At 42.0% G+C, this 13,445-nt stretch overlaps 1 protein-coding gene across 1 annotated transcript; it reads right to left on the minus strand.

The window, feature by feature from the left end:
- Positions 1-13,445, minus strand: LOC139466069 (uncharacterized transporter slc-17.2-like; the record flags this gene model as incomplete). The annotated part of the gene is made up of 9 exons (XM_071248081.1): positions 1-153; positions 925-1,166; positions 2,481-2,613; positions 4,089-4,241; positions 5,360-5,496; positions 5,863-6,046; positions 6,434-6,667; positions 8,163-8,494; positions 13,385-13,445. Coding segments are annotated over 9 exons (1,629 nt in total), but the record flags the coding sequence as incomplete, so codon positions are not given.

A 13,445-nucleotide genomic window follows, 5' to 3' on the forward strand; every position in this document is an offset into this window, starting at 1 on the left:
TCAAGAAGGAAGAGCTATCTCTTCCTCTGGCGCATCCTGGATGACCGCCCACTTCTGTACGTGACCTTGTCCAAGAATCAGGTACACAACTGTTCCCAATCCTAGCAGACTAGCAGTCAAGAAAAATACTATCTGCCATTGTTCTCTTGTTTTCTGAAAGATAGAAAATAGAGATTTATGCTGTCATTGTCATTAATACTAGTATTGACTTATCTTTCAAGAGGTATATGTGTATGATACATGCCAAACTACCATTGGATTTTACCAAACACAGAACCACAAATGTGGAACATGGGGCTCTAAACCTCATTCATAATAATACTTTAGCCTAATGCGAATATGGAAGAGTTTACTCCGTTTTTTATCAAACCCCCAACGTTCGCTTGGCTATCATGATTGGGATTTGGTCACCTTATGTTTGTGTGTTTGTTTGGATTTTTACGCCGCATTCAGCAATAGTCCAGCTGTATGACGACGGTGTGTTAATAATCGAGTCTGGACCAAACAATCCAGGCATTGACACCATGAGTATCGATCCACGCAATTCGAGACACTGTGACATGCGTCAACCAAGTTAGCGAACCTGACCATCCGATCCCGTTAGTCGTATCTTACGACAAGCATGGGTTGATGAAGACCTATTCCATCTGGATATTCACGGGGATGTTTTTCACCTTATGTTGTCACACTGTTATCTTGACACACATGTACATCTCCGTCAACTAATCGACACTTAGGGAAGGGATATTTCATTCATTGATGTATATTCGTTATTTTTATAAGCATTATTTCCCATCAGAGCCACTACTGTAAATACATTTGTCTGACAATAACTAGTAGTAACTATGAACTTTCAGTTTGTGTGCTCATTTTTGTGACTGGTATCTGACTTTAGTATATTTAAAGGAAATATAATGAACTTACATCTTTTGTTACCTCAGCCACAACATAGGGAGCCAGTATGCCAGGTATCATACTAATGGCGTTGGAGACGCTCATTATCTTGGTAGCAAACACAGGCGCTATGTCGTAGAAGTTGACAAAGAGACCACAGTAAGCCAGACCGCCGAGGCCAATGATTAACGTCAGTAGAGCCACAACGATGTGGCTCTGGGTGCAGTCCAGATAGCTCAGTACTATCAGTAGAAGTCCGGGAATAAAATGGCCTGTATGTATGCAAGTGACGTTTCTTACCATCAACATTTATAGTTTTGTTTCTAATAACAAGGGTTTCATATTGTCGGACGCTCCACATCAACATGTAAACTGCTGCAGTCATAGATGAGTTAATGGAACCATTTTCGGATTAATATTCCCAGGCGTTTCACCAATGTCCATTATTATTATTATTTCCATTTTTGACCTGTGCGTGATCAATCTTCAGGCTTGAAACTTCAGATACACACCATAGCATGTACTTCACGATTCAACATATGGTTCACGGCGAGCAGTGTATGAGTTGGTGGACGAACCGCATATCACCGTATACATATATTTAGTTCACAAAGAATGCCTACCGTTATTTGGTGGTAAGATATTTAGACAAGAAATAGGCATCCCCATGGACACCAATGGCGCTTCATGTTTCTTTATGTATATGTATCAAAGTTTCTCTTCGGGTTGGCTCAGTCAAAACAAGGTCATTTGGCCAAGACGTTTTACTAAAGCTTCAAGTATATCGATGAACTGATGTCGTTCAGTTAACATCAGATGGCCAATTACCTACCACTAACTTACCCACCTGAACTGGAAATAGAGGGGCCAGTGAGACCGCTTCCTGTTTGATATTTAGATCTAGTGACAAAACACTCACCACAAGATGTACAACAAGAGGGGTGACTTTCAATAGTCAAGTTTCCCTTTGTGTCGAGCAATATTCCTGCCGCTGCAGCCCTTTGTGTCTACATTTGACAACTTTTAGGTACAATCGATCAGGCTTTTTCTACCAAGATTTCAAAGTGTGTGATACAATTCTTGCTTAGAAGTTGTTTGATCACGGTTACAACATTCAAGGCCTCGATAAAGCTTTAAAAAACTTTTTTATGGTAGTAAGTGAGTATGTTTTTTAACGCCGCTTTTAGCAATATTCCAGCAACATCACGGCGGGGCACACCAGAAATGGGCTTCACACATTGTACCCATGTCGGGAATCGAACCCGGATCTTCAGCGTGACGAGCGAACGCTTTAACCACTAGGCTACCCGACCGCCCGTTTTATGGTAGACACATGGAGGACATTTCCAAATTTGACGCATCAGTGACAAAGATTAAATCCGGTGCAATTCCCTGTTTTTATTTGTGCCAAGTGATTCATGAACACACGTCCGTGATACAGTCAGAATCGTACAATCGATTTCTTATGCATATGGGAATGGTTTAGTCGCGTTTATCTTTTAGGGTGTGACTCGTGTGGGTCTGTCGCATTATGCAGTTTGAATATTACTACCGACATCACCAATCATCATAATTATCCTACTTACCGACTATTGTCATGAGTTTCCTGGTATAGTTTACACTCAGTAGCTGTTTCTCGATGAGAGTATCGGCACACAGTGATCCCAGCAGGATCGCCAGAAGCATGGCCAGGTACGGGATAAGAGAATACACGCCATTCTGATTGCACATTGAAAACGAATAAAATATGTAACGTCAACGCCAGAGAATAACAGTCAAAAGGAAACAAAGCGGGGGAATTATCTGCATGCATCAGGGATAGGTTTGTCAGCACCATTCCCGTGCTCGTGGGTTTCACCGACCTGCATCGCTACAGGCTTTCCTCCCACATTAAGCTGACACGCCGTGATATAACTGGAATACTGTTAAAAGCGGCGTTAAACCCAACTCACTCAATCACTCACTTTCAATTGACATATACATGTACCTGCTAAAGCGAGTAGCGCCTACGTTCGAAAACGTGTGTGTGTGTGTGTGTGTGTGTGTGTGTGTGTGTGTGTGTGTGTGTGTGTGTGTGTGTGTGTGGTGTGTGTGTGTGTGTGTGTGTGTGTGTGTGTGTGTGTGTGTGTGTTGTCTCTGTGTGGTGTGGTGTGTGGTGTGTGGTGTCTCTGTGTGGTGTGGTGTGTGTGTGTGTGTGTACATGTGTGTTGACAGCCTTGCATGTTTTCTACCCATCTAACTATACGTTTCAGGAGAATTAATTTCAAGTATATCTATAACAGCTCTAATCGTAATTTTGATTTACAAAGGAATCAACTTTCTTCATCATAGCCAGTGGTGGCATGGGTCACATAGTCGTATACGGTTCAGTCGTCTGAAGAATTTGCTGTGCAGAGTGCGCCCCTTAGTCTTACAAGAAACTAATTATCGTGGGTTTGATTCCCAGATTCGCCTATTTATGTTCCTAGGTTGTGGATTTCATCAAAGTGGTAAAAGCCTTATACCTGCATCACTTCGGGCTTTCCTCACATATCAAGCAGTCACGGCGTTATATAGCTGAAATACTGCTCAAAACGGCCTGAAACCCACCTCGCCCACCTCGAGGTGAAAACGCAGGCAACTTGATCTACTCGAAGGCTATGGCGCACGCCCATATTTATCTCTTTGAGGATTTTTTAGGAGTTGAAGTGAAATTGGGTTTAACGTGGCGTCTAAGATTATTGCACTTATATAGCGACGTGCATGCGTGTATACGTGTGTGTGTGTGTGTGTGTGTGTGTGTGTGTGTGTGTGTGTGGCTGCTTGTACTTGTCCGGACTGATGCCGACTTATAGTGCTAGCCCACTGAGATACCATTCCGCAGTTTAACATGAATACTCAGACACAGTATACTGACTCCGAGCCGATCAATCCTTATTTAGCCCCTTAACGACGAGCGAATGACAGGGTGACAACAAGTACCATCTTTTAACGTATTTTGGTATGACGCTGCTGGGGATCGAACCCCGGACCTTCTCCTCCCCGGGCAGACCACGGAGGCGGTCATTATCAGGAGAAGGGTCTCGTCTCAAAATTAAGGAATCATTGTTTTTATCCTTTATTGAACTTTGGAACTCCTCGCTAAGCGACTGATTATATCATATATTTCTTATCACGTCAATGACAATGTTGAAGGTGTCAAGGTATCAACTCACCGATTGTATGTCGAAGCGCAGTACTTCCATCATATATGTGGGGAGGTTGGACATCATGAGAAAGAGCCCCCAGTTATAGGTCACGTGAGCACATACAATACCAAGGAATGGCAAGGACGTGAAAATGGTCCTCCACGGTGTAGGTACCTGCAACTATAAACAACATTTCTGCCAATCTCATTAAAATCAGATGTTAGTTTTCACTACCGCCAAACAAAGATCTGGGGACGTCCCATTACGGGTCACGTCAGAACGACATTTCGCGAATTTAGACCGACCAATGAAATGACTGACAAGAAATCGACATTAGCCAATCAGAAGGCAGCTTTCTCGAGCTTTACGATACCAGTTTCAAACTGGCGACACGGCTTCGAAACATATTTTGACGTATTCTCAATTAAAAAATATAAAACTGATAAGAAGAACATTTTGGAATGGCTTATAGATGGCCTAGATTGTATGGATATAATCATAAAACCCGTAACTGTCGTTCGGAATACCCCGTGTTAAATAATTCGTGGTTGCATGATTAGAAAACACATTCCGACTGTCACTTTCATGATCTGTTAAGCGACACTCTGATTGGTTGGATGAAAGGTCGTTCTGACGTGACCCTTAATGGGATGTCCTCAGATCTTTGTTCAGCGATAGCGAGAACTAAGATCAGATTTTAATGAGATTGCATTTCTGCACATAAATAACCTACCCTCAATATGATTCATCTTGTTCCCAGGTAGTCAGTAGACACACAGTTTCAACTCGTTTCATCATTGTCTATGAAAATACCTGAACTTCTTATTGTTTTCGATTTGTTTCTCATCTTGTTTTCACAATTTACCTCCCTTAACAATCAATGCTATATTGTAAGGCATACCTCTAAGGTGTTCAGCACATAATTCCTTTTATCTGCAAACGCAAACATAGCTGATTTGGTTTCTTCACCTGACCCGTAAAGATCCGGGGTAGAAAAGGTCTTCAGCAACACATGCTTGTCGGAAAAGGCGACTAACGGGATCGGGTGGTCAGGCTCGCTGACTTGGTTGATGCATGTAATCGTACCCCAATTTCGTGGATCGATGCTCATGATGTCAATCACTGGATTGTCTGGTCTAGACTCGATTATTTACAAACCGCCGCCATAAAGATGAACTATTGCCGAGTGCGGCGTTAAACAACAAACAAATAAACAAACAAAACAAATCTTCACCTACGATATCCCGGGAAACAAATGCAATAACATCTACTTTACAGAACGAAGCGTATTGACCTACTGAAACGCCTTTCCTCGACGACTTTCCGAGAGCTGCTTCTATATACCGCCGTTCCTTTGGGTGTATTCTAGGATGGTGGGCAGGATCATCGTACACACTGTAGATCCAGATAAATGTCCAACATATACCTATAACACCTGTAACATGGCAACATGCATGATGTATCTATGTTAATGAATTCACAACATGAACTTACACTACCTGCCCCGGCATTCATGCAGTTGAATGTTTATCATCATTACTTCACGTGTGTGATATCATGAGCATCGATCTACACAATTGGGATACGATGATATGCATCAACCAAGTCAGCGAGCCTGACCACCCGATCCCGTTGGTCGCCTCTTACGACAAGCATAGACGCCTTTTAAAGCAAGCATGGGCTGCAGAAGATCGAAATGTCATTAAGCCACATCGAATCTACACTTATAATTGGTGGACATAATTTTGAAATGTGTGTCAACCAATACAACATTCGAAGTAATATATTTCTATATGCTTACCGTAGAAATAGAATACGGTGGGCCAGCCTCCAGCAAAGTTCACCTTACAGAGTAGAGCGGAGAGAGGAAACACCAGAGCCGTGGCAGACATGGTGCCGGAGTATGTGATGCATATAAGACGACTCCGTTCTGTCGGGGGAGCCCATTTACCCCATAGAGCGAAGATGCCATTTATTGTGAATCCCTACACCAGATCAATAAAAATGCGTGAGTTTGGTTTTCCGCCGCTTTTAGCAATAATACAATAATTATTATTTGCAACAGTTATTCGCAATTTATCCACGGATTATCCGTGGATTATGCGCAGTTCTACTGCAGAACACGATAACAACCTTTTGCGCTGTAGTGTACATTGTGCCTATGTGGGGAATCGAACCTAGGACTTCGGCGTGACGAGCGAAAGTTTTAACAGCTTGGCTACCCCACCGCCCAGTTCAATAAGAGGAGTGCCTGGGATATTCAACTGATATCATGGACATACATGGTTGATCGGTATATTTAAATAACCATTAGATATCAAATAATTATACCAGTATAATAAAAACATTCAACATGATAAAATGACACTAACGTTAAAGACGCCAATCATTGCTCTGAGTACGAGCACTGCCCAGGGGGACCACCAGGCTGTGACCGGCGTCAACAACGTGAGTACTGACATGAAGAACATCCCAGTCGCCACCACTTTCTTTGATCCCCATCGTTGTATAATGAATGAGCAGAAAATCTGGAGAGTCATGTAGCCCCAGAAAAGCCCCCCAAGCACGAGGCCCTGTGTCTCCTTGTCCCACACCAGGTCCCCATCCTGTTTGGAGATATAACGGTAAAAGAGATTTGACTGTCATGCCATCAAGCACAGGACTTTCATGAATGAATATATTTAATGCTAACCGTATAACAGAACAACTGTTTAAACTACCGGGCAAAAGAAAGTTTTCACCTACTTCACTTGACCAAACACCAAAAACAAAGGCATATGTGAATTTATGATGATTAATTTATAAACAGAAATCATTTTCCATGAATTAGAATGAAAATGCATTGTAATGCCGATATTGCATTCTCCGCAATACACAAAGAAAGAGTCAAGGGGTCCAAATTAAAAATGACACAAATCAGAGTTCATTGAAAAAGTGCATGAAGAGTCCATTAATGACAAAGTAGTCAGGTAACACGTCATCAATAGCGAGTGTGACAACCCTGGGCATCCATGCACGCCAACACACGCCTCCTCATTGACGTCGTCAGTCGGCGGAAAACGTCAACGGGAATCCTGTTCCATAAGTTCAATAGAGTCTGTTCAAGTTCCTGTCGGTTCGCTGGAGGCGGTACATGTTGTCTCAGATGATGAGATGATCAGACCAATGTCTCAATATCACGTTTTGCACGTTTTCAACAATGCATGCTTAGGAAAGCTGCGTTCGAAAATCTGCGTTGTGGTTGGGGTCATGTTGCATTTGGGCAAATGTTTTCTGCGGGGGTTCAAACCTGTACCAGCTTTTTAGATTTTTATACAACTATTTTTAAAGTGAAAACTTTCTTTTGTCCGGTAGTTTAATCAAATGTTTAGAAATTACTTTATAAACTTTATAATTGTCATACTATCTCAATACATGCTAACACATTACTAAAATCCACACTGAATACAGATAGCTTGCATTCTGCCTAAGCTTACAACCGTTAGAGTGGGTTTAAAGTATCAACACTGTCGTTTTGCAATGTTAGTATCCTGTGATCTTAGGTCACTTTCTTTTTGTCAGTTTTATCACAGGATGCCAGCAATGTGTGCGTGAAATACAGGAGCACGGTTATCCGGCTGACAAACAAATTACCATAATCAGGATGAACTCCGGGATGCACACCCTCGATAATTGAACCCTGGCACCAAGAACTGTTTTCTCACCACACTCACGTACCACCCCCACCTTCGGGGGGTCAGGCTCGTTGACTGGGTTGATGCATGTCATCGTATCCCAAATGCGTGGATCGGTGTTCATGATGTCAATCACTGGATTGTCTGGCCCAGACACGATTATTTACAAACCTCCGTCATATTGCTGAGTGCGGCGTAAAACAACAAACAAACAAACGAACCCACCCCCACCTACGAAATTGATGCAATACATAATTATGATATTATATATAATACCACATATATATACATGTGGGTACATATGCCCAAACACCAATTTGATATTGTTTCTCCGTAAATGGATACAATGTTATTGGCAAATTGGAGCGGCAAAAAGAGAAAAAAATATATTTCAGAATATGGAAAGGGTATTGTCGCTTCTATTTACCTCACGCTCTTGTATATTAACAGTTTTACTGTCACACGGATGATGTGAATGCTCTCCATCAGTAACATTAGAAGCGTCGCCTCTGTCAAAGGTCATATAAGATACATTCACGTTGCCTCTCATGTCCAATCCTCCCGTGTCGTTGATAAAGATGCTGACATTGCCGTTCACTGACTGACCATATTTGAGGATGTCCACCGCAGTGTGGTTGACCATGCAGACAATAGCCATGCTGAGGTCGCCCCGCTGAAGGAACGTATTTATCATACCGAAGGAGCCAATGAAGGATATGAAGTACCGGGTGGAGCGATACCAAGGCGGGGAGCCATCATCTGAAATTTTAAAAATTTGAATATAATACATCTGCGATGTCATCGTATTATATAAAGAGAATCTCACCGGAGTGTCTTTTGGTATCAAATATATCAACACGAGGCTTCAAAAGGTTTTTTCCCCTTTTAAAAACGAGTGTTGATATATTTGATATCAAAAGACACGAGGGTGAGATTTTATTTATCATCCAACATCATTCTTCAAACTTTTTTTCTCTTTGTAGACAGTAATAAGCAGTGTATAAAGTACTGCTAACAGCTTCAGTGGCAGTGCCAGTCGTGATGTCATTTGATTGCAACGTCACGGTAACCAATGACGTCACAATGGTCCGCAAAGCATTGTGATGCAATTTCATTGCAGCGATATCTACAGTGTAGATATCGCTGGATCTCATCCAAGCGATATCTCCTGAGGGAGCCAGTTTTGGATGCTAAGTATCCTTGTTTATCATATAATGGGTAGGTTTCTCGGCAGGATAAAGCCAACGGATAAAAACGATATCCGTTGGGGTCATATGCGGATAGAGATGCAAATTTCAAAGGTCAAGTAGGGATTACTTTCACTGTTTATAAACAAACATGGCGTCGCCCTCGTCATTCGGCGATCGAGTCAGAATTAACCATCGGGAATCTGGATAAACTACAGGAATAACTGCTATCATTATTAAAAGAACAGTCTAATATACTGAAAATCAGTGTCTAACTGTGACGTAGCTAAGGCATTGGCAACTTTGGCGATATAAATTTCGAAACAATTTTGCGAGGGCACGAGGCCTAGCCAAGCGGTATCAGTAGTCATATCTGTGCTTGTAGACCTCTGCGGCTTGAAACCTTCTCCACAAATTAAAATAGATGCATTTGGCCGAAATATGTTTGAATTGTTACCTTGTTTCGTTTTGTCGCTGTGTGATCATCTGACTACACTTCTTAACGTTATTATAGGACAGACCGACTTTCAACAACGTCTGACCGTGGCCGTGACGTCTCATAGACTAGGGTTAGAGTAGCTTCCCTTTGACAAAGGGCAGTTACAGTTTAAAATATCTCTAGCGGACAGACCGATGGATTGCCGCGAAAGGCAATTAAAAACAATTGTTGTTTTGCGTATATGTTGCTTCGCCACTGTATAAGAAACAGATTTCAGTTGGAACTCTATTGGCTACTGTCACAGTCCTACTGACACATCACTTACCCTGTGACGTAATAAATATTAATGGGCGCATTCCAGGAAAACTCGCAATGTTTCGGTAATGTTTGTGAGAGAGGGAAAGCGATTTTGAAGCACAGAATTAAAGAATGGCATTATATGATAAAGAGGTTATCACGCTTGTGTGTTTGGGGATGGTAAATATCCTGTCAAGGCTCGCTAAATACAATGTTTATTCCTAATGCAGGATATTAACCATCCCCAAACACACTCACGTGATAACCTCTATTCATCATGCAAGAGAGCACTCCCATGACTACTGGGTAACAATATAGATCATACCAATCACAACAAGCGTGGATTCTAATAATCGACACTCTTATACCTATCAATTTCAAATGCAAAATGTAAGCACTCATCATCAGAAACAAATCTTCTTATTTCTTAGTTTATCCGGACCAACACAGCTCCTCCATCATGGTAAGATTGGTGAGATGCCCATCTATTCCGTGAGTCATGTATCGTCTTTGGTTTGATGACATTGTTGTATTGTGTTAAAACAAGTGCATGTTGAGTTTCTTATAGCATATTCATCTCACGCCAGATGTTTATATGTCCACAAGACGACACTACGAATCGCTACTCTTTGTATTTGGTATTCTCACAGTAAATCAGGTGCTGGTCCGGATAAACCAAGTAATAAAAAGCTTGTTTCCTATTTATGTTAGTATTCGACTTAAGAGCATTTCAATGTCTCTCTTGTTGGGGGATTTTTTGACAAGATCAATGTCGACGACGACGATGCCCAAACCCCAAAAATCAGTCAATCACAATCACATATATGTTGAAGTGATTCAGGTTGCATCCCGGCGTGTCAGCATGACGTGGAAGGAAAGCATGAAGGGGTTAACCACTTCAGTGAAACCGACGGGCACAGGCATTGTGCTGACAAACCTAGAAACATAATCGGGGTTAACCGGGATTCGACCCACGATGATAGGGTTCTGGCCTGCCCAAGGGACAACGACTCTGCACAGCGAACTGCAGCGCCCAAGACGACTGAGCCACCCATATCCCCATGTAGTGATGGAATTAGTCTCTAAAGACTGATCATGGTATCACGATAAGTTTGTAAACGGATACAACCTATTTTAAAGTTGGTTTAGAAATATGATTCCTCTAAAAGTGACTAAACACTGCAACGTTCACTACGTTGTCAGTGTTTGAAATACAAACTGAAATATGTTTAACGAAAGACAAAACATTTCTTAAGAGAAAGCATTGGAAATTTTCAAGAGGGTAAAGTAACGAAAACATGAAACGGTATTTATATTTGATCAAAGTTAAAGAGTTTCTTGCTGTTCTTTGAAGTTGTTTCCATTACTGAAATTAGTTAACATATTCGATGTTCTACATTTATGTCAATCACTGGATTGTCTGGTCCGGACACCATTATTTACAGACCACCGTCATATAGCTGAAATATTGCTGAGTGCGGCGTTAAACAACAAACAAACAAAACACTGATGAAAATATACGTCTAAAATCAGAATAATATGAAATTTACGGTATTGACACCCTCACACGAAGAATCACGTCAGAATAGTGTCAGCCAAGCAAAGTGTCATATCAAATCAGCCCAGACTAGTTTTGTAAAGGCAGGCTATCTGAACGACCACTGCTTCGTGTTCATGTGCAGTGTGTTGAGAAGATCAGCATTCCTTCAGAGAACATCGCTTGGATGAAGTCGGCTAGCCTGAAAAGTGAAACAGAAGGCTTTCTGTTTGCTGTTCAGGACCAGTGACTTCCTACTCGTTCTCGGTGCCTTAGGTATGGTACCTCCATATCTGTTGACTGACATTGGCAGTGTACCAGGTTTGCTACTAGGAATACATCCCTTCTGACAATCTAGTTAATGCAGGAGGCTTCAGTGTAGGGAATCTTCACATTCTCGGGAAAGTTATGGGTGGGTTTGACCAGGCACCGCTTCCTGGGAGAAGACCCATTCGCTGTCTGGGCTGCGTGTAGAGCGGGCAGGGCCCTGAACTGATGATGAGCTTAGCTGTGCCAGGATCACCCAAACCCTCTTTGTTGCATTTTTTATTTGAATCTTTACATAGTAAGACCGCATTAATATATTCAAAGCACGTTGTAATGAATGTGATATTCCCATGACAAAAGCTATGAACTCTGAAGCAAATGTGCAGACCTCCGATCAAGACCCCAGTTGTTGTGATTCAGGTAAATTAGTCACACAACACCAACTCATGTAAAGCGATCTTACTCCACAAACTATGACCACCGTGTTATGTGTAAAGGATTTCATCGCTTTATTTACACAGCCAGGTAACACAAAACGTGATAGTGCACGCAAGCATGACCCTTATAACACAGTACACATACCCGAGGTCGTGTATCTCCGTCTGGATCACTGCCATGTTTTGGATGTTTTTTATCATAATGTTTATGTATTACTCTTTATGTGAGTGAGTGAGTATGGTTTTACGCCGCTTTTAGCAATATTCCAGCAATATCACGGCGGGGGACACCAGAAATGGGCTTCACACATTGTACCCATGTCGGGAATCGGACCCGGGTTTTCGGCGTGACGAGCAAACGCTTTAACCACTAGGCTACACGACCGCCCCGAGTGTATAACAGTTTACCTAAACAGAGGTTATCATGCATAAAGATGGCAGGCATTGGCAAAAACACGTTTTTTTCGCCCACAGGTGTCGGGGACGTACATGTACGTAACACAATATTTTGCTTTACTTTGCTTGGATCCTTTGATCCCAGATTTGCCCGCACACCGAACCCGTCCGTCCTCCTTTGTGTTCGCCGGAGTGATAAATATATGTGTCACTAGGTTGCAGGTCAGTTTTAAAAGGATTGGGAAAAGACTGTTGTTCCGCCCGTCAATATAACTGAAATGCCGCTGCAAGACTCGTTAAACTATTTTACTCACAAGTAGTGAATATTGTACTGTGTAGGCTTGAAATAAACTAACGCTCACGCTATTCGGAATTCATTTCCACACACTTATGCCCATTTAGTTTTGCTTGTTTGTTCTAAAGTTTAACCCGCACTAAGCAATATTCCTGCTCTATGACGGCGGGCTTTAAATAATCGAGTCTGAACAAGACAATCCAGTTATTGACATCATGAGCATCGATCCGCGCATTTGGGATACGATGACATGCATCAACCAAGTCAGCGAGCCTGACCACCCGATCCCGTTAGTCGCCTTTTCCGACAAGCATGGGTTGCTGAAGACCTTTTCTACCCCGGATCTTTACGGGTCAGGTGCAGAAACCAAATCAGCTATGTTGGCGTTTGCAGATAAAAGGAATTATGTGCTGAACACTGGTGCTATCTCTATTTCACGATCAAAAGTTTGAATTAAGCATCACTGATAAAATGATACTTTGTCAAAAACATGTCCTGCATCCTTCCAACCAATTGACAACGAAGTCGCCTCTTACAACAAGCATAGTCGCCTTTTACGGCAAGCATGGGTTGCTGAAGATCTATTCTACCCCGGATCTTCACGGGTCATGCCCATATACAGAATCAGTTGTAATGCTATTAAAGCGTGATCATCACATGATCGTGGTCGGTATACATGTTCTTCATGAATGCTTACGGAATATGGCATTCCCAATATGCTGGTGTACATGTGCATATGTACTCCTGATAACGTATGACGCTAATGATTACTGTAACACATGGCAAATACATACCTGATTCGTGAACAGCTGATCCGGGCATGGTTTTTGTCAGACTGAAAGAAATATAGGCCAC

Source organism: Haliotis cracherodii, unplaced genomic scaffold, assembly GCF_022045235.1.
Source record: "Haliotis cracherodii isolate W230 unplaced genomic scaffold, xgHalCrac1.p SCAF_18, whole genome shotgun sequence".
Taxonomy (NCBI): domain Eukaryota; kingdom Metazoa; phylum Mollusca; class Gastropoda; order Lepetellida; family Haliotidae; genus Haliotis; species Haliotis cracherodii.